Source organism: Solanum tuberosum, unplaced genomic scaffold, assembly GCF_000226075.1.
Source record: "Solanum tuberosum cultivar DM 1-3 516 R44 unplaced genomic scaffold, SolTub_3.0 scf00248, whole genome shotgun sequence".
NCBI classification, from domain to species: domain Eukaryota; kingdom Viridiplantae; phylum Streptophyta; class Magnoliopsida; order Solanales; family Solanaceae; genus Solanum; species Solanum tuberosum.
Window position 1 is genome coordinate 766,517 of NW_006239172.1, and position 23,666 is coordinate 790,182.

At 35.4% G+C, this 23,666-nt stretch overlaps 4 protein-coding genes across 4 annotated transcripts; 2 read left to right on the top strand and 2 right to left on the bottom strand.

Annotated features, from left to right (window-relative positions):
• Window positions 1-76: 76 nt before the first annotated feature.
• Window positions 77-906, bottom strand: LOC102590916 (uncharacterized). The gene has a single exon (XM_006357565.2). It carries the CDS (start codon window positions 875-877, stop codon window positions 218-220), a length of 660 nt encoding a protein of 219 aa, XP_006357627.1. The 5' UTR covers window positions 878-906; the 3' UTR covers window positions 77-217.
• A 3,048-nt stretch (window positions 907-3,954) lies between these two features.
• Window positions 3,955-6,226, top strand: LOC102591267 (uncharacterized). The gene is made up of 7 exons (XM_015313484.1): window positions 3,955-4,237; window positions 4,963-5,028; window positions 5,142-5,245; window positions 5,353-5,549; window positions 5,635-5,687; window positions 5,822-5,849; window positions 6,139-6,226. Exons 1-7 carry the CDS (start codon window positions 4,145-4,147, stop codon window positions 6,195-6,197), a joined length of 600 nt encoding a protein of 199 aa, XP_015168970.1. The 5' UTR covers window positions 3,955-4,144; the 3' UTR covers window positions 6,198-6,226.
• Window positions 6,227-6,423: 197 nt separating this feature from the next.
• Window positions 6,424-8,212, bottom strand: LOC102591595 (peroxidase 39-like). Its single transcript, XM_006357567.1, has 2 exons — window positions 7,502-8,212; window positions 6,424-7,364 (listed from the first exon to the last, which is right to left on the bottom strand). The coding sequence occupies exons 1-2, from the start codon at window positions 8,210-8,212 to the stop codon at window positions 6,618-6,620; spliced, it is 1,458 nt and encodes a 485-aa protein (XP_006357629.1). The 3' UTR covers window positions 6,424-6,617.
• A 2,920-nt stretch (window positions 8,213-11,132) lies between these two features.
• On the top strand, window positions 11,133-21,248 carry LOC102586521 (AP-1 complex subunit mu-2). The gene is made up of 11 exons (XM_006357553.2): window positions 11,133-11,445; window positions 11,972-12,112; window positions 12,486-12,548; window positions 12,651-12,827; window positions 12,897-13,000; window positions 17,974-18,081; window positions 18,432-18,528; window positions 18,625-18,722; window positions 18,859-19,000; window positions 19,105-19,227; window positions 20,885-21,248. The coding sequence occupies exons 1-11, from the start codon at window positions 11,317-11,319 to the stop codon at window positions 20,981-20,983; spliced, it is 1,281 nt and encodes a 426-aa protein (XP_006357615.1). The 5' UTR covers window positions 11,133-11,316; the 3' UTR covers window positions 20,984-21,248.
• The last annotated feature ends 2,418 nt before the right edge of the window (window positions 21,249-23,666 follow it).

A 23,666-nucleotide genomic window follows, 5' to 3' on the forward strand; every position in this document is an offset into this window, starting at 1 on the left:
ATGATCACTTTAGCCTTATGGTTTCAAGTGTTATTTTCCGAATTCTCAAACAATAGAAAATTTAAACAGAAACAAAGGGAAAAGAAACCAAATTTACTCTGTCAAATGGCTGTAATCATCTTCAATAACAATAATAAAAAGGTTAATCTACATGGATCAATGATTTTAATCAATACAACTCAAAAATTCAGAACTAGTGATCATCATACCCAAAATTCTACACATTATTCAAATTGTTTAGTGTCGCATTACCTCTCAGAAAATCAATTTCTTGGCCATGATCATGAGCAGATTCATCACCAGCAATCACCCATAACTCAGCCGCTATAGCAATTTCTGTTTCTTGATTATAAGCACTACTGTTTTCAAATCGATCACCATTAATTGCAACTTCAAAATCTGAATTATGGGTTTCTTGATTAGCAAGTAAACTTTCTTTCTCACTTGAAGTTGATCCTCCAACAATCCCATTCCCATAATTCATCATCTTCAAGAATTCAATTCTTCTCTCCACAGCCTCTAATTTCGAATTCAATTTCACCAACAAACTTTCGTTCGACTCTTTAAACACGTCATTAAGCCACTGATCTTCACCATCATCGCAAAACAGAGCATGATTCTTTTTCGACTTTTTCTGGAAACACCCATCATCATCAATTCGTTTTCTCTTGCCGTGAAAGAGATTTTCTTTATAGGATTGAATAATGGGGTTGAAATCAGTGGGATTTTCAGGCCATGTATCTACTTCTCCATCAGGATCAACAAGAATGACACAAGCTTTAATGTCACAGAGGATTGAAAGCTCTCTAGTTTTTTTCTTGATAGTTTCTTTTTTCTTCTTGTAATTTAGCATGTTGCCCTTCATCTTCTTCTCCATTGTGTGCCGAGAAGAAAGAAAAGAGACTAAGCTCCACAACAATGAATCTATCTATTTATAGGAAAACAGAGTTCAATGGAAAGTAGAGTAACGCGTCAAAATAAGATATTTATGTTTAGTTGTGCACACGGTAGAAAATAAAATTCATACGGTAAATAATAGTATACGTGTTTGTATCTTTCTCACCCCACCCCACCATCTACTTCTACTTTCTCATAATATTTTTTAAGTTGTATTTATAAATGTTGTTTGAATAATATTTTATGTTTATTTATTAAATAATAAAAATTAACTTATTGAAAAATATTTTCCATACCAAAAACACCATTAGTTCATTTGAATTATTGAAGAATATTCAAATTAAGGAAATGAATGGGGTGCGGTAACTTTTAGGGTAACTTTAAAAAAAAACGATAGTTTGAGCTTAATTAAGGATCTATAGTTATAGTTTGCTTAATTACGAATTATAATTACATATTTAGGGGAGGAGAGAGACAAGCAAGATTTGTGAGAGAGGTTGAATACTTGTTGTATTCGTTGTATTAGGTTGTATCACGAACATAATTGATACAATTGATTTGTATTAAAATGAATACAGTTGTATAAAAAATTAAGTATTGTATTTAGCTACACATTAGGAGGAGAGAGGCGAGCGAGATTGAAAGAGGGAAGAGAGAGGATGAATGCATGTTGTATTCAATATATCATGAATTCAATTGATACAAAATACAAATACGGTTGATACAACATATAAATATAATTGTCTGAATACAATTGATTTGTATCATACATTGAATATAATTGTGTCAATTGTATTAATGAACACAATTTATATCGACGAATACAATTGGCAGAATAAAAATTGTCATATTATGTGGAATGTTTTTTAGGTTGCGGTTGTTTGGGCTGGGGAGAGAGAGGGGCGAGAGGGAGAGAGAGGACAGTGGGAGGAGAGAGGCAAGGGAAATCGGGAGAGAGGAGAGATAAAATTTACTGTAAAACCCTACATATAGCTATTAATTGTACTAATATTTTAAACTATAGTGATTTATCATAAGCATTAATCACATATTTACCTTGTTGTGTAATTCCCATTCTAACTTCCCCGTTATTTTTTTAAGTGTTACCTATAACACTCTCCGAGTGAACCCGAAAAAGAAGAATTCCTTGAATCTTTATATAAAATGAACCAAATATAAAATAAGTATTTTGTATAAATATATTTGTTACTTTGATTTTTAACTGATAAAGTTATTGAATTGCATGATTATTGCCATAGAAATATCACATTTTTAAGGCCTTCTAAGCTCTAAGTAGTACATTTCTTTATGATTTTAATATCTTTAAAATGTTGCGCCTTTATATTTTCTTTCTATAATTTCTAAGTAATATACTCCTGTGAGATTGATTAAGGATATTTTATAAAATATATTTTTGAAATTAGCTAATATTTCTCACTAAATATAAAATAAAGTGAATTCCAAATTTTGTACCAAATCGACCCCTAACAGAATTAGGTACTTTACTAGCTGTATATAAGTGTTGCTTTCAGCATGATCTAAGCTAGTATATGCCGCAAACAACTAAGAACTCCAAACTAAAATTTTGAAAAATGGCGGGATCACATTCACGGTCACCGATTACGGCGGCAGAGCAGGCGGCGCTGCCTTCTTCAATGTCAATCGCTACCGTAACCAACCACTGGGAAGTTCAGTATGCTCGGTTCATTGTCTGTCCAGCTTCTCCTCACTCCTCTCATTCGTCTCTCATCTCTCTTTCTTCCATCGGACGGAAGTACTGTAAACGCGGCAAATGGATCTCCTCTGCCTCCATCGTTTCTCTCAAACTCCGCACTAACAGCTTTGATCCTAATGGCGGTTGCATCCTCGTCGTCTCTCTCTGTGACAGAATCCTTGTGAGCACTTTCAATTCTATTACTATTTCTCCTAATTGATTGATATATTTGTCGACTGAGTTTCTAAAGGATGAAGTGAATTAGAAAACGTACAATTTCGAACTTATTTTCCATTGTTTGTGAATTTTTTAATCTAAAATTTTGTTTTAATTTGATGTTGCTTTGAATTTATAGTAAATTTATAGTCCTTGTAGGCGATACAACTAATTTAGTTTTGTTTTCGTGTTTCCTTTTTTGATTGATAAAATTTGTTTGCTCAGTTGCTCTAAGGATGAAGTTGAAATCGAAAATGAAAATGCATAACTTCTGAATTTGAATGTTAGTTGTCACCTGATTGTGAACTTATGATGCAATTTCTTTTAATTTGGTGAAAACATTCCATTATATAGTACTATTAGTAGTTAATTTTAGTTTGAATTTGTTGATAAGTAGATCTTAAGATTTGATTTATCTCTTCTCGCGGTTTCTTCCATGTGTTCGTTCTCGTTCACAGAGACTCTGAGCATCAGCTGCTTTCCCTCTGTTTCTCCTTGTTATTAGGATGGATGCATCTGTTTGCTGAATTTCTGAAGGATCTAGTTGAATTTGAAAATAAACGTGCATAATTTTCGAGTTCCGATGTTATTACCATCGTGAAATTTATGATGTAATTGTTTTTTTCTATCTTAATGTACCTTTAAATTGTAGAGTCAATTAATTTTTGCATGAACTTGTTAACACTAAGTGATCTCGCTTTTACTGTGTTGGAGAACTGGTATTGTTTCTGTTGAATGCAAAAGTTGTGTTCTGGGTTTGTTTAAAATTGGCAAAATAATCACCGCAATTGCTTGAACCAAACAATTTCTTCTTGCTATGTTAGGCAAATTAATGTTGCTTTCTTTTCCCAGGAGGGAAAGTTTTATTGCTGATCGTAAAAATATCACTGGGCACAGAGAAATGCAGAAGCAATCATGAATAGGTTTAAGTGCATTGTTGAAACTATTGCAGGAGGGCCAATGCTGGTTTTTCTTGAATACTAGAGGCCTAATGTATTCTTGGTGTACTAATTCTCTGTTTGGTAGCATATGATGTGGCACAGTTGTTATGCATTGTTTGTGAGATAAACTTGTCTTACACAGCTCGAAGAGTTTTTTCATGCCGACCACAAACATTATTCTTTTACATTATCAGTTCTGTTTTTTCATAGCCGTCTTACAGTTCTACAAGCAATGGATGTTACTTGCTGTGGTTCATAACTCTTAGATGATGTGACAGTTTCTGCATGAGAAGCTAAAAGAGAAATCCCATGCTTCTGACTTTTTTCTGGTTTCATTTTTTACTTCTCACAGGAAGAGCATTACATTTCACGGTTGATGTTCTCATGGCCTCAGGTATCATGTGTATCAGGTTTTCCAGCAAGAGGAAGCAGAGCCATCCTCGTGAGCTATAGGGATTCTGTTGGCCAGGTGAGCATTTTTTTTTTTTTGGAAGTCATAGTTAATTATACCTCAAGCTTTCTTTAAACCCCTATTCTTTTCAGCTAAAACATCTTCTTTCTAGGAAAACTACACTAGAGAAATAACGAGATTAAGAAGTGGATTAAAAAGGAAGTAGCTCAAGAGATGTAAACCTTAATGGAGGTGAGGTGAACAATAGCTGAAGTTATAATAAGAAAAGGAGAAAGGCAAATAGTTGTGAAATATTGCATGGAAGAAACTTGAATTAGCTAGTTTACCATGTCTATTAGTTATTCTAGTAAGATAATTGTCCTCAACAAGTCTCTTTAGGTGCATAACTTGACATGAGAGTGGTGATATCCTTTGGTTAAAGAATTTGAACCATCTCAGATCTGGGCTCTGTAACTTAAGTAATGCATTTTATCCAAGTCTGTACCATCTGGTACTTAAGATAATAGACAGTTCTTCAGAAAGCGCATAGCCTGAGAAGTTCAGTTCATGTAAATGTTACAGGCATTGTATTGTTCACTCAAGCTTCATAGTTGTAATGCATGTTTTAACTTGCAAAGTTAGGATATTATTCTATCGAAGCTTTGTCATACTGGACAATTCGAAATGGATAAGTTGATTGTCAGAGTTTCCTCATTTCCTAATCCTTATAAAGGGAGTTATATGCAAGGTTCTATGCATAAAACCAATAATGTTGGACTTCAATTGTCCTTTTGTTTTTGCAGATTCAGAAATTCATCCTGCGGTTTTTGACAATCTATGAGATAGAGAATTTCATGAATGTTTTAAAGGTACTTAAATCTCTATGATGTGCTCTATGAGTTTCTCTCAGATAGTGAGTTTTGTTTCCTAAATAATTTACAACTTTCTTCCTTCCTATGGTTTTCGTATGTGACATTCTTAGGGAAAGTTGGACAATGCAAATCCTCAACCTCTTCCATGTGCTGAATTTGATTCAGCAATATCTTCCCAATCTGAGTTTAATCCTTTGGATGGAGCTTCACACAGGTGACATATACCAGAGTTGTTTTAACACATACTCCCATCTCAAGATATGTAGAGTTTACCATATTAAGCTATTAATGTATGATTTACTGAAGGTGTGATTTTCTCAGGGACAACGAAGGATGGATATGTGCAGCTTCCGGTGACTCTACTCCCCATTACATGCCTCTGACCTTGGCACCTGAATTTTCTCAAGATTCACATAAAGAGGAAATGAAACTAAGTCGTGAAGCTGACGAGATTCTTTCAGCTTTTCCTCCCAGTTTCACCTCCTTCTTGACGAACTGCTGCCCTGAAATTGATAAAGGTGGTTCACATCGGTCAACTTGTCATGACGTTCTCTACTTTCTGATTCAAAACTAACACCATTAATAATTGTTAACTGGACGCAGTTGCTGCACAGTCAAGTATGACGAAGGAGGTTGACCTCAAAGACCAAATTGCGGTATGATTTCTGTTTAGATCTTGTATAAAGATCAGCTAAAGTTCTGCTTTCTGAAAATTTTAAATGGCTGGCTGGCTCCAACTTTTAGAGCTACCTATGTTCCAATGTATGATCCACCTGCTTAATTCTTGCAGAAATATCTTGAAGATTCTTCATTCCAAGGTATGTCTTCAAATACTTGAGGCCCTTTTCCAGGTTTTGGTCGGTGGAACTTGCCCATCATCTGATATTTCATTCTTCTTTTTATTTAACTACTTTTTCCTTTTACTGGATGGGAAAACCTTAAAGGCATTGTTCTTGAAGTGATCATCGAACCATGGTCAAAATTGTTGCTTAAGTAATATCTACACGAGTTGTAAATATGATCACTCGCAGTTGAATAAAGCAGCCATATGCAGATCTGATTTGACTGGTTTAGAGTACTAATTGGCAGAATTCCTGATATTGACAGATATGCTGGTCAAAATTGAGAAAGTCATCCATGAATTGGGAGATAATACAGTACTGTAGCTGCACCAAGAGGCTGACACATATATATATACACAGCATAGCTTGGTTTCCTCTTAATTTTTGAAACATGGGAGTTCTTTTCATTCTCTTTTGCAATTTACTTATAAACTACATCAAAACAAGCAAACAGTTGTAACTTGTACTGGACATTTTTTCCTGTGAATTGTTGGTTTGAAGCAATTAGATTAGCTATCTCGAGTAAAAAAAGTTCAAAATTATGATTTAATTTCAGACAAAAAATTGCTTTGTACATAGTGTTTAATTTGTTGCAGATGAGCAACCTACACCCCTCATGCACCGTCTGTATGTTTGTTAAATTAGTCCTATGAGTTTCTAAGTAAAACATGGAAAATTTAGGGGGGGAAATGAAGTGAAGAACCAATTCAATTTTGATGCATGTTAGAGACTTATATCCAGGTTTTAGTTGACAAACCGGCATTGTTTCCTGATCTGCCCCTGGTCTCCCGTGAGCACTTGTATTGAAGCCAACTTGTTCATGGCCTTACCCAACTTAGTGAACCATCCCTTTTCATCGTCACCAAACTTCTGGATAAAGTCCTTTGTTCTGGGATCTTCATTCAAAAGTCCATCAGATTCAAGCAATGCTCTCTTCCCCGACAGCTGTTTGTAGTAAATGGAGTCCATCTTGTACTGTGTGGTGGTATCAAAAGCCAGAGTACTCATTGGGCTGGTACATGTGAATTTCATAACTCCAGCGAGTCTTGGATCTACCATAGTAGCCTTCACTGGATCATCCACTCTGTAACGGAAGCTGAAACAATGGGCTACTCCAATGGAGTGGGCACCAATTAGGACAACCAAATCCTCTTCATTCAGACCTTTCTTTTTAAACAGGTCAATCATCTTGTCCACTGTACTATCAGGAAGTGGGAGGTTTCCAAGAACATTTGCTTCAAGGGATTCCATTCCATCACGACGTCCACCAGGCACATCGTAGTAAGGGACACCTGATACAACAAAGGCATCCCTTGACAAGTATACCAAAAGATCAGAGCATGAGACTATGCCAGGACATTCTGCCTCAAGGTCAGCCTTGATCTCGTCAATGAGTTCAAATCCCCTAACTGTTGCACCATTGGAGGGGGCGAGTTTCTCTACCCTTGCACCACTTGGCGTCTTGTCTAAGAATAGAGACGCATCACATCCCTGTACATTAGATAAATGAATTTTCATTAAACTTTTAAGGTTTCTTTTGGTTGTCATTGTCAAGAAAGCATAGCAAAACCTATTTCAGAGGTGTACATTGTAGAATCTGCACAGTGAGGTAAAGACTGAAAACTTACATTGACAAAGCAATCATGGAACAGAAGACGTGGAATTGGAGCAGCCATGCTGGAATCATTCCCAAAAGCTCTGGTCATTCCATCCTTAATAATCTTCTCAGCATTCGGGCAAGTGTAATCGGAAAATCCCACTTGCAATCCAGCATGTTTGCGATTCTCTTTAATTTCTTCCGGTGTTGGATGGTTCTGAGCAGCACCTGGCTGTTCAGGCACAGTTTGTTGGTCTGATGGATTTTGTGTTATAGGTGCACCCCCATATCCCATTGCCACAGGCGGCCCTTGAGTTGCTCCCGGATATCCTGCTGGCACATTGTTAGCAGGCACAGGATTAGGTGTTGGATCAACTGGAACAGGGTTAACAGGCACAGGATTAGGTGTTGGATCAACAGGAACAGGGTCAACAGGCACAGGTGTTGGATCAACAGGCGTTGGAGTTACAGGTGCAGCATCTTCTTCAGGTGCAGCATTCTTATCATTATAACGAAAATTTGCCCACAGATCATGCATTGCCTTTGCCCTTCTTATCAATGCCTCCTTAACTTGCTTTTCGCTGAAGTGAGTGACAGTACTAACATGGATCGGTACATCATTGTTATCGAACTCGTTTACTTGGCCAACTTCAGGTAGATGATCTACAAATGCTGAGGCCAGCGAAGGGAGGACAATGCAAATAAGAAAAAGACCAGCGAAAATCCTCGCCTTCGCTGCCATCTTTCTAATAGCATTAATGTTGTTCATTGATATTCAATATTTCCCATTTATAAACTTATTAAGCTTTGACTGGGAATAACTTGAGGCTATCATTGTTAATAGCCTGTAAACCTTAAAAATCTTTAGGTAGTTATTTTCATTTTGGTTGGACTAATAATCTTGTCAACCCTCAAAACAAGGGGGGTCCTTCCTGACATATCTAACAACTTTAATTTATGTTTCTTTTTTCTTTTCTCATTTCCCTAGTTGCTAGGAGAACAATAAAAAGAAAAAAAGAAGAAAACAAATAAGAATCTTAGTATCATTATTGCTCTTTTATCATCATTGTATTTCAGTGATATATTATTATTCCTAGTTATTATCACTAAATATTATTTTTGTTGCGGGTTTATGTCCAACACAAGTGATGTAACATCTTGTATGTGGTCGCGTTAATTTTGATGCTTATAGGTTATGTTAGCCTGCATAATGCAGCCAAAATTTGTATAAAAACTAGGTCTTGTTGCATTAGAAAAATCAAACACATTCCTTTTCTAATATGTATATAGGGAATATATATATATATATATATATATATATAACTTCTTATTCTTCATAATCTCACAAGAAAGACATTAAAGCAATAGCTATGTCTTCTAAGTATGCATTACTAGTTCTACTAGTTTTACTCTTCCCTCAATTCTTTTCATCGTTAAGAAACTTTGTATTTGGCGTTCCAGCTCAATTGTCTCAAATACACCCTTTTCCTTGCTCGAATCAAATCAAGACGTGTAGCTCTCTACTTTACCAGCACAATGGTCTCAACAAAGACCAAATCGCGACATTTTACTCTGTCAACAAGTCACAAATAGAGCCAATTGGTCACTTGCGAGGGAAACAAGACTATCTAGTCACAGTCCCTTGTACTTGCAAAAATGTTAATGGTACCATCGGATACTTCTACGATACATTGTACACGTTGCAGCCTGGCGATACATTTCCTAATGTATCGCGACAAATTTATAGTGGGGAAGCTTGGAAAGTTGGAGGAGAAGAGAAAAGTTATCTAGTTGGAGATGAAGTAACCTTCCATCTCGTCTGTGGATGTGGAGAAAAGGATGATTCTAAGCCTATTGTTACTTATACAGTACAAGAATTTGATAGTTTATCAAGTATTGTAGATCTTCTTTCATCTAAAGTTGGTGATATAGAAAAGCTAAATCCTTATTTGGGACAACGACCACAGTTCCTTGATGTTGGTTGGTTGTTGTATGTCCCTATGGAAAGAAGTTAAGAGGAATTTATTGTCATTTCCTTTGAGAGTTTTCAATTTTTGATATGATTTTTACCTTACTATGAAGACTAGCTATCTTTAGATGTGGTACTCTTAAATCTTACATATTTGATCAAGTTGAGAGTTGTGTCACTATGTCTTTTTTCTTGTGAAGATGATCTCTTATGACCACTTACAAATTGAATAGAAGAAAATAATCTTTTCAGATCTCTGTCACTTATGTGTTAAAATGAAAATCATTTTGTGGAAAAAAAAATTTATTATAATAATTGTGATATTGTAAAAAATTTAAATTGAAACTTGTATGTGGTCTTAAACATGACATAATTTTTATGTGGCTATAAAAGCTTTTCACCATAGGAAGACAAAACACATAGTTTACCTAAAGATATATTCAAAATTTAAAGTTTATGAATTTCTACTACGCCTTTAAATTAAATAATTAATAATAATTAGACTAAAAATGTGTACTAATATTCAACGTTTACTTAAAAAGTAACAAAATTTTAAACATAACATATGAATATAGACATTGCCATTATAATTGTACATACTCGATAAATTATCATATTTTAAAAACGATTAATGATTACATCATTAGATACACTTTCAGATATTTCTTCCTATATATAACAAACTAAAAATAGCACATGAAGTGATTTGAACCTTGAAAAATCTATTGATCATATCTATTCTCATATACACTAAAGTTCAAAAATAGTGTACTAGAGAATTGAACTCGTCAGTTATTGAATATGGAATCAAAAGTTGAGTCTCTCTTATCGCAGAACCATTTCAATATTTTGATATAGGGACCTAAAAAAGTTGGATCTAAAAAGAGGATGTGATCTAGCTCCATAAAAAGAGGTTGATAAATCTTGTTTTAAAGAACTTAACACTATCTGTTTATTTGTGGAATTTAAAACTTCAAAATCATGATTGAAAAATGTTTATTTGTTGTTTTCTTTCTAATTTATTTGTATATAAGAGACTGTAAAAGACACGTAATAATACACTTGGCAACAAAAGTGAAGTTTTGCACTTGCATTTTCTTTCAGGATGAGCTTTAATTTTTATCCTCAAATATAATGATTTTTAATCTTTGTCCCTATTGGTCATTTAATAAAACTTTGTAGGTCAAAAAATCCTTATTTATGACCTAATTTCGCTCGAGATAAGTTTAGAAAATATCTGTCTTAAATTATCCGGCATAAGTTTTAATAGTATCTAATCCGCTCTATATGAGTTTGGAATTTTTTTGCCTTGCGACATAAGTTTTATAAGAATAAGTTATGCCTCTTATATATGACATAACTTGTGGAATCTAAAACTGATGTTTGCTTCAGTTGACATAAGTTATGTAGGAACTAAGTTATGTCTTCTATGATATAACTTATGAGTTGTGAACTAAACTTTTACCTCGACATAAGTTCCATACAAATTAAGCAATTTTTATGAAAATATAAACTTATATCATGGAAAATATTTTTGGCCACTTATTTTTATTTAGCTCAAGGGTAAAAATTAAAACATTGAGCAAAAATGACAACCGGCACCAAACTAAAAGGATTTTGGTGTTTGTGTCAAATAACCGGACAGAAGTTGGACTACTTGACCCGATACGGCCCACATATGATTCCACTGCAAGCAAATGACAACAACTTGATCAAAATTTCGATCTCAAAACCCATACTTTAACGAACGCATGAAGATTCACTGCGGAGCTTATATTTGATCGTTTTTACTCTACCACCAGCAGATCTCCACCGGAAAGCTTCTCTACGACAGCTTTTCCTATCTGCGATATTGATCGGAATCCGTAGTACTTCACATGGCAGGGGCGGCGTCCGCGCTGTTCCTCCTTGACATCAAAGGCCGGGTGCTCGTCTGGCGTGATTACCGTGGAGACGTCACTTCCGTTCAAGCGGAACGATTCTTCACCAAGCTCATTGAAAAAGAGGTTCTTTTTTCCTCTCTCTTTCGAATTTAATGTCGAAATAATTGTATACGAGAAATTGAAATATTTGGTTGAAGATATCACAAGTTGATGCGCTTATAAATGGCTCTAGTTTGAAATTGGAGTTAGATTTGAGTTCAGGAGAGTGGAAATTGGTGTAATTTAATTTGAAATTATGCAAATTTAGTTAAATAGAATGGAGAGAGAGTTATCTTTTGATGATTTCACATGTTTGAATTTTGAAATTTCAAATTTTAAGTAATTTTGTGCAAGCATTGGTTCAAAGACTTATATTCGATCAATAATTATGTTGAACCACTCTACTTAAAAAGAGCAAATCTCATTGAGAAGTCAAAGTTAAGATGATTAATATTAACACAAAGTTACCTTTTCTCTGATATGTATACCTTTTTATCATCTACATTTTTGTTTCTTTTCCAGGCAGTTGAATTGTTTTGATTTAGTAGGAGCTTGAGCAGTTTACGGTTTACTGTGTAATTTGATTGTTATGTGATTTTATCCATTGCAGGGTGATCCTCTGGATCCTGTAGCATATGATAATGGCGTGACCTATATGTTTATACAGCATAACAATGTGTATCTCATGACTGCATCAAGGCAGAACTGTAATGCAGCTAGTCTCCTTCTGTTTCTACACCGTGTCGTAGATGTAAGTTATGCTGATATTTGAGGATGTGTGCTCTTACTGTGTTAATCCAAAAATCAATTACATTCTCAGTTATGAGAAAAATGGCAGACTTCAGAGTTTAGGGTCAATCTGTTCAACTTTCAGTCTCAATTTGGACATCAACTTCTTTAATTTTAAAGTAAAATTTACATATTATATACTTATAAGTATATTAACTGTACTATGTGTCTACGTCACAGTATTTTATAATTAAATTTATTCTTGAAATGGAAGAACTTTTTTTGTTTGACTCCTCTAATAGTTATAGTACCGTAAAAATGTAATGGAGGGAGTAATGGTTTTCTTGGTTGGAACTTGGGAAGATTTATCATTTTTTATTTTACCTTTCTGACAGGTATTCAAGCATTATTTTGAAGAGTTAGAAGAAGAATCCCTTCGCGATAATTTCGTTGTAGTGGTATGAGGAATATTTCATGTCTCTTTAAGATCAAAAGTCAGATAGGAAATTGTCATTCATATTGGCTCATTCGGACGGAGCTGATGTTCTTTGTCTTTGCAGTATGAGCTACTGGATGAAATGATGGACTTTGGTTATCCTCAATATACTGAAGCAAAAATTCTCAGTGAGTTCATAAAAACTGATGCATATAGGATGGAGGTTACACAAAGGCCTCCAATGGCAGTTACAAATGCTGTGTCCTGGCGTAGTGAAGGGATAAACTACAAGAAGAATGAAGTAGGTATACATGTTTATTTAAGAGAGTATTTTTTCTTCATTGGGTTACATGGAAGTTTGTTCTTTCAGGTGTTTTTGGATGTTGTGGAGAGTGTTAATATACTTGTAAACAGCAACGGGCAAATAGTGAGATCAGATGTTGTTGGTGCACTGAAGATGAGGGCATACTTGAGGTTTGCTCTTTGCACTGTATATTCTTGTTCCTTTTTTACTGAACCTACCATCTAGCTCATGCCTCAGAAGGAAAATTCATGTTAATATTTACCTCTATTTGTTTTTTTCGTTTCCCCCCTATCCCTTTGGTTAATTTAAGATTCCAAGAATTCCAACTGCAAGAATTTAACTTCTTTAGTTAGTGTCAGATAGTATTATCAGAAACATGATTCACAAATCATGCCTTGCACATTTATGCATATAGGTGTTTAAGAATTTTGACATACTATGTTCTTTTGTGCTTCTAATGTAAAGATCAAAATTTCAGACACAACTTGTTTATTCTTCACTGAATGTAGCTGTAAAGAGCTCGCCAAATATTTTTTTTCCTGAATTTCGTCAATCTTTTATACATGCCGCAAACAAATTCACCATCACCAATAGAATTGTTTGGTATACAAGCTAATTTTGACCATCATAATCTGCAAAGTGTTCAAGTGGCAGTTAGAATTACTAAAATATTTTGGACAAAATTAGGCATTTTTAATGTTTCATTGCATACTCATGTTCTAGGAGTGTATTGGATTCTTATATTACCACGCTGGACTAGTTCTTCTTTGCTCTAATCTTACAACTACCTACAATTAGAGTAACCTAGGCGTCGTTCTGTAGAAGTTCCAAGGATATCTCTCTCTCTCTCTCTCTAGATAGAGAGCCCTCTACTTAGGTGGGGAAGTTCATTGCTTCAATGGTCACAAAATTGTAGATAAAGATTAGGGGTGTCAAATTTAGCTCATAAAAGAATAATCCACCAGACATGGGCAGATCGGGCTGTGTATATGCTCATTGGTCTGTCATTTTGGGATAGCCCAATTTAGTCCCTGTAAACGCTGCAAAGCTGTCACATGAAAGGTCTGGGAAAGGAAAAGCTGAAAACCTGGAATTCAGTGATCAGTCACATGGTGGATCATCTACATGAGAGGAACACGTGAATTTGTGAAAGCAAAAGGAATTCGTCATTTGCATGAAGCATAGATGCATTTTTTCTACTTTTATTTTTATTTTGGTGTAACATGGCAATTGCAAATGACAAAGAGGTTATGATAGAACTCTTGAGCTCATTACTGATTTGTAATGCGGCTATGGGCTATGTCTCTGTAAATACTGTGCAGCACTTCAGCAAAATACTTTCTCCAATAACTAAAAGAAAGGCTTGGGTCAATTTGGTTGCATATGTGGCCCAAATTGATTAATAAGAAAGTTATCAAATCATAGAATCTTTTTTATGTGTGGTTTGTTTGAAATAGTCATGATAAATGAAGAAAAGGTTTTTTTATTAGTTTGAGTTGATAACTAAACAAATTATAAAAGAACAAACCAACAAATGAAAACCTTTTGAGTTGAGCAGATTGGGTTATGAGTTATGACTCATTGTTCAACCCAAATTGGCCGGCCTATTTGACCCAAGCAAACATTTGGTGGGTTATATAACCCAACCCATTTATTGACTGAACTTACTTTAACCAGGCCAAATGTAGCCAACTTGCCCATTTGACACCCCTGATGAAGGTCAATAGCTGGGTAAAACTCAACGATTAATAAATATTCTGAGAGGCCCACAGCAACAATCAATTGGATGCGCTTACTGTCACGCCTCCTATCCACCTAGAGAAATCTGCGGGACACCATGTGTGGAGCCTATAACTGATATGTCCTAATGAGCGTACGTATCCTACACTTTAACCTTTTTATTGGTGGGTTACACTATGTAAGGGCCAATTTTGGCACTCCTATGTTAAGTCTTTTAAGTACCAAAGTCAGAGTGGAAATTAGTTCCCTTTTCCACTTTGTTTATGTTCCCTTTTAGAAACTAATACAAGGCCTTCAACCTCTAGTGCATTCTCTATCACCTTCAAAGATGTTCCAACTGCATATTTGTTTAATATTTGAATGCAAGTCTCTTCTCCAAGCCTTTTGATTTAATAAAGAGAGAACTGCATATAAGTACAGTCCACACACATACATTGCAACCAGGTGGCCATGTGCCCACTGTTTATGGTTCATCACATTTGTTAAATATTTGAATGCAAGTCCTTCTTCAAACCTTTTGATTTAATAAAGAGAGAATTACATACAAGTATAGTCCACACACATACATTGTGACCAGGTGGCCTATATACAACTTCGCAGAGCTGTAGCCTAAAATAATAGGCCAAGATTCAACATCAAACTCCAAATAGGTTCTCGAATTTGCTATTCAGTTTCTTTTCTAAAAAAGCTCAAGCTTCTAACTCAATCTCCGAATCAGTAATTGTGACTCAAACATTAGTTCAACAAATCAAATCCATTTGGGTGGTGATTAGATTTTTAAAGTAATCCACCATTGTTGAAAAAAATTAAATAACTGGCTTTAAAATTCAAATATGATTTTGTGAGAAATTTGGATTTTGGAGTGAGTGTTGTTTAAACTATAGTCAGAAATAGTCTAAGGAAGCTGTATACCCATATATAAGATTATACAAAAACTGACTTCCTCTTCTTACTAGAGCCTCTTCTTAAATTTAACTCAAATCTAACTCAAGTTTAAGTTTCGAACACCTCTTGAAGTTTCCAATCAATTGGAACAACACCCAACCCAAACAACTAACAAACTCAAAAAACCAATTTCCAAATCATAGCTTTGAAGTGGGTTCAATGATAACTTTTATATTTCAAGTTTTCAATCAACCACAATAAATCAACCAAATTAAGCCCTAAAGTTGGCATTAATATTTATATACAACCATGGATGAAGGTGGGTGCATGGTAGAGAAGCATTATAGCAATAAAGTAGAAGGGAAAAAGAAAGCCCATCAAAAGCATCTTCCAATCTGTCTTCCCACCTAGCTAAGGCTTGTAGAGTAATATGTGATGAAAGCCCATCAAAAGAATCTTCCAATCTGTCTTCCCACCTAGCTAAGGCTTGTAGAGTAATATGTGATGAAAGCCCATCAAAAGAATCTTCCAATCTGTCTTCCCACCTAGCTAAGGCTTGTAGAGTAATATGTGATGAAAGCCCATCAAAAGAATCTTCCAATCTGTCTTCCCACCTAGCTAAGGCTTGTAGAGTAATATGTGATGAAAGCCCATCAAAAGAATCTTCCAATCTGTCTTCCCACCTAGCTAAGGCTTGTAGAGTAATATGTGATGAAAGCCCATCAAAAGAATCTTCCAATCTGTCTTCCCACCTAGCTAAGGCTTGTAGAGTAATATGTGATGAAAGCCCATCAAAAGAATCTTCCAATCTGTCTTCCCACCTAGCTAAGGCTTGTAGAGTAATATGTGATGCATTCAGGCCATCAACGAGTTCATCTGTTCTACTACTCCATACTGTTTAAAAGAACATGACGAAAAACTTTTGGACTGAAGTTTGTTTATATATGCAATAACCCCAAGATCCGACATTCATCATTATGAATTTTTTAATTTGGACACTAGATTAAAACTGAAGAGAGTGGAAAAGGACTAGAGGTGACACTTCATTAACATTGAAGATGAAAAGAATGAGCGCTGGGAAAAGAACTAAGCAGAAGGAAGAAAGAGACAAGGAGAAAAAAGGGTTAGAAGTAGGTCTTTAATGTTGCCCCAAGGAATGAAAAATATTCAAGTTATATACAAAGTGGGTCAAATTGGGTAAGAAGGTAAAATGTGAGCTAATTTTAGTAGCATTGTTACCCGAACTTATGGAGAGTAATTTTTTCTGTAACAAAGGTGATCTACTTATGGGGGCAATACTTTGAGAAGTACATCCCCAAACATTTACATAATTTCACTCCAGAAGAAGATGACTGTCCAACATGTTTGGAGGTTTCTAGGTGGAGATGGTTTTTAGGATTCGAGGTTTAGGTGAAACTTTCAGAACTGGAATGTGCCAGAGTTCCAAAATCTGACTACTTTGCTTGTGAAGCAAAGTACCTCAGAAGATAGGCACGGCGTATGGAGTTGGAAGGTGGGGAAAAATGGAGTGTTTTCTACTAACTCATATTATCGGAAGCTTCTAATTAGGGAGGAGGTTGTCGTTCCATATAACTCGAGTTGGATCTCAGAGTTATCATTGATTTTTTCACTCGGCTATCAATTAGAGGGGAGGGGTGTTTTTGACGGCTGAGATGCTTAGGGAGATGAAGGTTCTGTGCATTAATTGGTGCTTTATGTGTAAGGGTTCGGATGAAGATGTCAACCATCTTCTCTTAAATTGTCAGGTAGCTTTGAGGTTATGGTGGGAAATTCTAGGTTGGTTTGGAATCAGGTGGCTGATGGCTGATGTCAGACACTGTGAAAGAAGCCATGTCCAGTAGGAGTTTTGGTAGAATGAAGAAAAAGAGACGCAGGTCTTGGAACGTTTCTCCACTAGCTCTTATGTGAGTTGTCTGGAGAGAAATATGAGAGCTTTCGAAATTCAAAGGTGTAGAGATGAATTTTGTACGAATAAGGAATAACCTCTTATTACTTATTTCCTTTTAGAGTACTGATGAGGTTTGTTTATGTATAGAATAGAAGATTGTGTGTCGTTCGTTACAAAAAGTATTTTCTTGTAGGTTTTCTACTTATTGGTATTCTTCTTGTATACAGGCACATTTTTCCCAAACATCAATAGTATTTATTACTTTATCAACAACAACAACAATAATAATAATAATAATTAAAAAAAAAAAATGTGTCTAGTTGTTAGTGTGTGAGTTGTTCTTTTACCTGAACTTTTTCAGTTTCCGGTGAGCTCTTTATTCCACATCTGTTGGAGTGTCACTATCTTATCTTCTATTTGAATATCTGGGACATTTTGGGGGTACAAGTTGAATGTCTGGTAGTTTTTCTGTGTTGATTCAGAAAACAGTTAGTTCCACTACTTAAACATCATGTTTATCAGTCCCTCACGTGTGAATTGTTGGTATTACCCTACTGTATATAGAGTGACTGTTATCTGAATATACATTTTATTGTTTCTTTTTTGCAGTGGCATGCCTGAGTGTAAGCTTGGTCTTAATGATAGAATGTTGCTGGAAGCACAAGGGCGAACTACCAAGGGGAAGGCCATTGATCTTGATGATATCAAGTTTCATCAGTATGAAATTGTTCAGTTATTTCTTTTTGTGGGATTATGATATATTGGTCTCTCATGTCAAACAGAGTTATGTGGGTTGGCCATTGATTTACTTGCATAACATGCTTCTCAAAGATGAAATACTTTACTAAATAGCGCGGCCTGGAAAGTCAAACCTATTACTTTAAAAGGAATTTAGTGAAGTATGTGGTTGTTGAACCAGCAACCTGTACCTCCCGCACAATTTGTCAAATGATAAATCCTGAAGGCTTTTATCCATGTCTTGAGTCTTGGCCAGTTTCAAATAGTAACCCATTTCTCTATCTTATTGCCCTTCTCTTTCTCTTCAACTAATTTTGCTTCTAATTTAGGTGTGTTCGCTTGGCCCGATTTGAAAATGATCGCACTATATCATTTATACCGCCAGATGGAGCCTTTGATCTTATGACCTACAGACTTGGTACTCAGGTAAATTATGAGCTTGCTGGGTCTTGTATTACTTTTAGTTCCCTTGTGGACGTTCTTAAGCAAAATTGTTTAAATCCTTGATGGTAATTGTCTCAGGTAAAGCCTCTCATATGGGTAGAAGCTCAAGTGGAAAGACATTCTAGGAGCCGTATGGAAATTGTGGTTAAAGCACGGAGCCAGTTCAAGGAACGAAGGTATGATGTGTATCAAATATTACAGTGAAAAATTCAGCTAATTAGATGCGCCATTTTACTTTGTACTGTGTATTGCATGCATTATGTTATAACAAAGTTTTCCATGTCCAGTTATGAGTTTCTTCAATAATTTCAGTACTGCAACTAATGTTGAAATTGAGTTACCTGTGGCAACGGACGCTACAAATCCAAATGTCCGAACATCAATGGGATCATCTACTTATGCACCTGAAAAAGATGCACTGATTTGGAAAATAAAATCTTTCCCAGGTGGTAAGGTAAGTGTTGACTTGATCATAGTTGAAGTTTTAACTCATTGTTTAACTTTTCTGATTGTTCTCTTGTTGACATCTGCCTATATGTATTGCCATTTCTTTTTCAGGAATATATGTTGAGAGCGGAGTTTACTCTTCCCAGTATTACAGCGGAAGAATCAGTTCCTGAGAGAAAAGCTCCTATACGTGTGAAATTTGAAATTCCTTATTTTACTGTTTCTGGTATACAGGTAAGCCCTCGACTCTTTTTCCTATTCAAAGATCAGCTATTTATCCATAGAAATATATTTGTTCAAGAAGGGTTCCAAAAGATGTTGATTGTAAATGTAAAGACCACACTCCACAATTGTGGCTCTCAGAAAGAGTATTACAAAGGCATAGTCGTACTAACCCCTAAAGGCATTGGTTTTACTTAGTCGTAGACTTCCAAGTCTTCTTTCCCTTATTTCTGTAATCTTTAGGCCCATGTTGATATCCTTGCTTGGTCTATCATATTAAGAAACCACTGAGTCTCGGATGAGCGGTTAACTCTATGTACTTGATTAGTTCTCAGACTGGGAAGGTAGGAGGGGAGTCAGATGACATTAGGAATTAGCACTAACAAGTACTGTAAGGGTTGACACTTCAAATGGGATTGGGAATTAAGGGTTATTGTACATGTAAAGGCATATTGGGGATAATGAGGTGATGTGGCTGGTTCAATTCTGCTGTAGACGCACATTGGAAAAAACTTAGAACTGGCACAACAGAACACAAAATGCCATTTAGTTAAACTCCTTTTTAAGTTATTTTCCTTGCTAGTGGTTATTGTTGGTATTGCTTGACAGTGCAATATGAAAAGAAAGGCAGGGCGGGGGTTCTGTGCTGGAAGAGAGCAATGTATAGCTGATTGTCATCTTTATGCCCAACAACTGCATATACTAAAGAAGTCTAATTAACCATGGTCAACGATATCTGATTTCCTGGTAAGGTATAGGCTGTAATACTACAATTAACCGGCCGAATAAACTTCAAATTATTTAAAAGTGGAGATGAGCTTATAAGACACCAACAATACTGACTAGTAAGTGGATTCCACTTAGGCACTCAGAGTTCCCCACATGCCTTCCCAAAGAACAGGAAGTAACAATCTGCAGTGGTCAAACTTTTCCTCAGATCTAATCTGGCTCTGCTGTGTTGATCAAACTGTCACCTATAGTATATCTTGCCTTCTATGACTTTTCTCCTTTGTTCAGTGCTGGAGGTCTTTTATATGGCAACTCAAGCATAAGTGTGAGCAAAACCTAAATTAGACAAAAACTATGTTAAACAGACTCTAAAACTTGGATTAGAGCCTCAGTGTCACGTACGTACTCCTGTTTACACCAAAACTAAAAAAGCAAAATACAACTAAACTTTATCTTCTGTATTGGGTTGTTCTTTCCATCAAAACATCTTAGATTCCTTCCTCTTTAGATTTGTCCACCATATGCAGCCTGATATCATACTCCATCTTTTTTTTAAAAAAAATAAATCTTTAGTGCCTCCCTTTCTGTTCCAGCTGGAAATCATCAGTGTAGTCATTGGCACTGACCAATTCAAACCAATCATAGCAAAAAGGACGTCCCAGAGTTCTTAGTCACTCTACAGAACAAAAAAGAGGTGACCATTTGTTTCTGCATACGTCCCACATAAGTGGCACTAGAGCAAAGTTATATTCCCCTCCTCTGCAGCCTGTCCTGGCTTGATTACCAGCCAAATAAAACAAGCCACCTAGTATGGGATCTTAGTTCTCTGTGCTTCATAGGCCCATAACAAAACAAGCATATTTTTGTTTTCATCTGTTCTCTAAGCTGATATAGCATGTTCTTGACATTGCAATAATATGTATTGTTTAATGAATGTCAGGTTCGCTACTTGAAGATTATTGAGAAAAGTGGCTATCAGGCTCTTCCATGGGTGAGATATATTACTATGGCTGGTGAATACGAGCTAAGACTAGTATAAGGTCAAAGCACAGATGATGTTTCCAGCCAATTGAGTTTGTAGAAGGCCTCAGGTAACTCCCAAGTTCTAAAATTTTGAGCTGCTTGGCAAAAGGCAACTGCTCGTTCACACCGGAAGTTAAACAAAATATTTTCCAGGGCCAGTTTTGTTGTTTGTAATAGACTCTTATATGTAGTAGTGTTCATTTGCTTGTATCATAAACTTTTGACGATAAGTTTCATATCAATGTTTCTTCAAGGCAGATTCCAACTTCCTATTGCTTGTATGTCTTGTTCATCTTGTGCTATTATTCATGTTAGCTTCGTGTTTTAGCATTGGAGATTGTTGATTGATGTCAACAACATTGGCCTATAATTGTGATAGATAATGGTGGGAATTTCATTTTTATATTTCAAGATCTTCTAAAGTTGATTACATTTGCTTGTAGGAAGTCTTTGAGTAGCTTTATTTTTAACGGTTTGTATCTTGTTATGAATAGATTGAAACGTCGTTATCGTTGGATCAATTATGATCATGACTGTAGAATTTATGGGATGAGAGGAAAATATAATTATGATCAAGCCTTTGGGACAAATGACATACAAGGCAAACTAACTCATTGTAGTACCATAAATTTAAAAGAAATCATAACAATAATAATAATATACAAATGGAAGCATAATTTGATAGATCAAATAAAAGGGGGTTGAAAGAGCACTACAGGATTGCACATTGTTACCCCGACTAAATTTGGATTGCATATTGTAGGATCCATTTGGAGTGAGGCTCCCAACAAGATTTTCTCTATACTCAAGACTCGAATTCGAGACCTCTGATTAAGGATGAAACAGTCCAACCACAATCCATGTTGGTAAACGAGCACTATCTTGATTCTTAACCTCCAACGATGAAAGAAGTATTCAGGGAAGGAAAACAACTAATGCAATATCATGTTCATGATTACGGCCTTTTTCTTGACAATAATAATTATGATTTTATAGCAAAGTTTCCTATGACTTGCAATTACATGACCCAATTTTATAGCTGCACAAGTGTGCTGACATGTTTAAAACCAATAGTTTCAAAAAAGAGAGTATTTATTTTGTGCAAAATCAAAGTCATAGATATAAAATGAGGTAGAGAGAGTATCTTAAATCTATCGTCATCATATCTCCGATGTGTCGATAAACATTCACTACAACTCTATAAGTATCTTAAATCTATGGTCATCATAATGATTAAGAGCTAGTAAGTTTAAACTCTTGTTATCGAAAAGAGTAAATGTGCTCTTTTTATTAGACAATGAAGATATATATTTATATAAGTCACTTTTTTACAACGAGTATATCAGTTCTACAGTATGCGATATGTGATGATATCCTTCTGGATGGAACATATGTACCAGCTGGTTCGGACATCATTTTATCGCTATATTCAGTGGGAAGAATGAAGTCTGTGTGGGGAGAAGATTGCTTAAAATTTAAACCAGAAAGATGATTCTATGCTGATGAAACAAGTTGAAAGGCATGAAGATGGATATAAGTATGCAACATTTAATGGTGGATCAAGAATATGCATAGTTAAATACTTAACTTATCTTGAAATGAAGTTTGTAGCTTCAATTATATTATTTCATTATGAGTTATCTCATGTTTCTGATCATCAAGTTACGTCAAATCTCTCCTTCACTATATTAATGAAGAACGGCCTTAAGGTCAACCTCAAACGTAGTGATCTTAGTGACTTTGATGTAATAAACTGAAAATTTAAAAACTATATAGTTAAAGAAAATAAATGTCTGTTTTGAAAAATAATGAACTATATTTACGATATAATTAAAAATATCGTTCATCTTTTAGCTCAAGATTGCAGGTTCTAGTCACCAGCTCAATAGAGAGGTGGGAGCTCTCTAGAAACCTTTTTTTTTTTTTTTAAAAAAAGAATGATTTCTTAGGAGCTAGCTCCCACTTCCCTACAGAGTTGGTGACTTGAACTCACAATATATATATATATATATATATAAAGCATGTTTACTCTTTTCGATATAATTCATATGTACTGAAAGATTTTTTTTAATTCCACAAATATCACGTGACTTTAAAATATTACCTTGCACATTTTTTACTCCTTCAAATCCGATGTAAACTCAACTCATACCCAACCCTCGACTTCGAATGTGAGGTCAAGGATTCGAGTAGCTGCTTGCCACTAAATTCTAATCATTTCTTTTTTTTCTTAATCTCTTTTAACTAAATCACTTACCTTAATAACTACCAGAAGACTAGAATGTTGGTGTCACGACCCAAAATGAGTCGTGAGTGACACCCACACTTAACCTCCTAAGTGGGCAGACCAAGGAATCTAAACTCCAACATATACCAATAATTCAACTACGAATAACAACAATAACTCGGAAGCTCCAAAACTTATTAAAGTAACCAATCAAATAAACCTCTAAAGTCTATTACATATTATCCCCAAAATCTGAAAGTCATCACATCAAGGACATCTAATCTCTAAATACTAAGTCTAAGAGTATCAAAGACACCGAAATAAATGAAATAAAGTAATTTGTGTCCGAAAACTATAGACATCAAGTCATGACCGAGAGAATCCAGCACAAGCTCGAATAAATAGCTCACCCTTAAACCTGATATGCTGAGACTAGCTAGAGCTGAGGGCGAGTCAAATTCGCTGGTACACT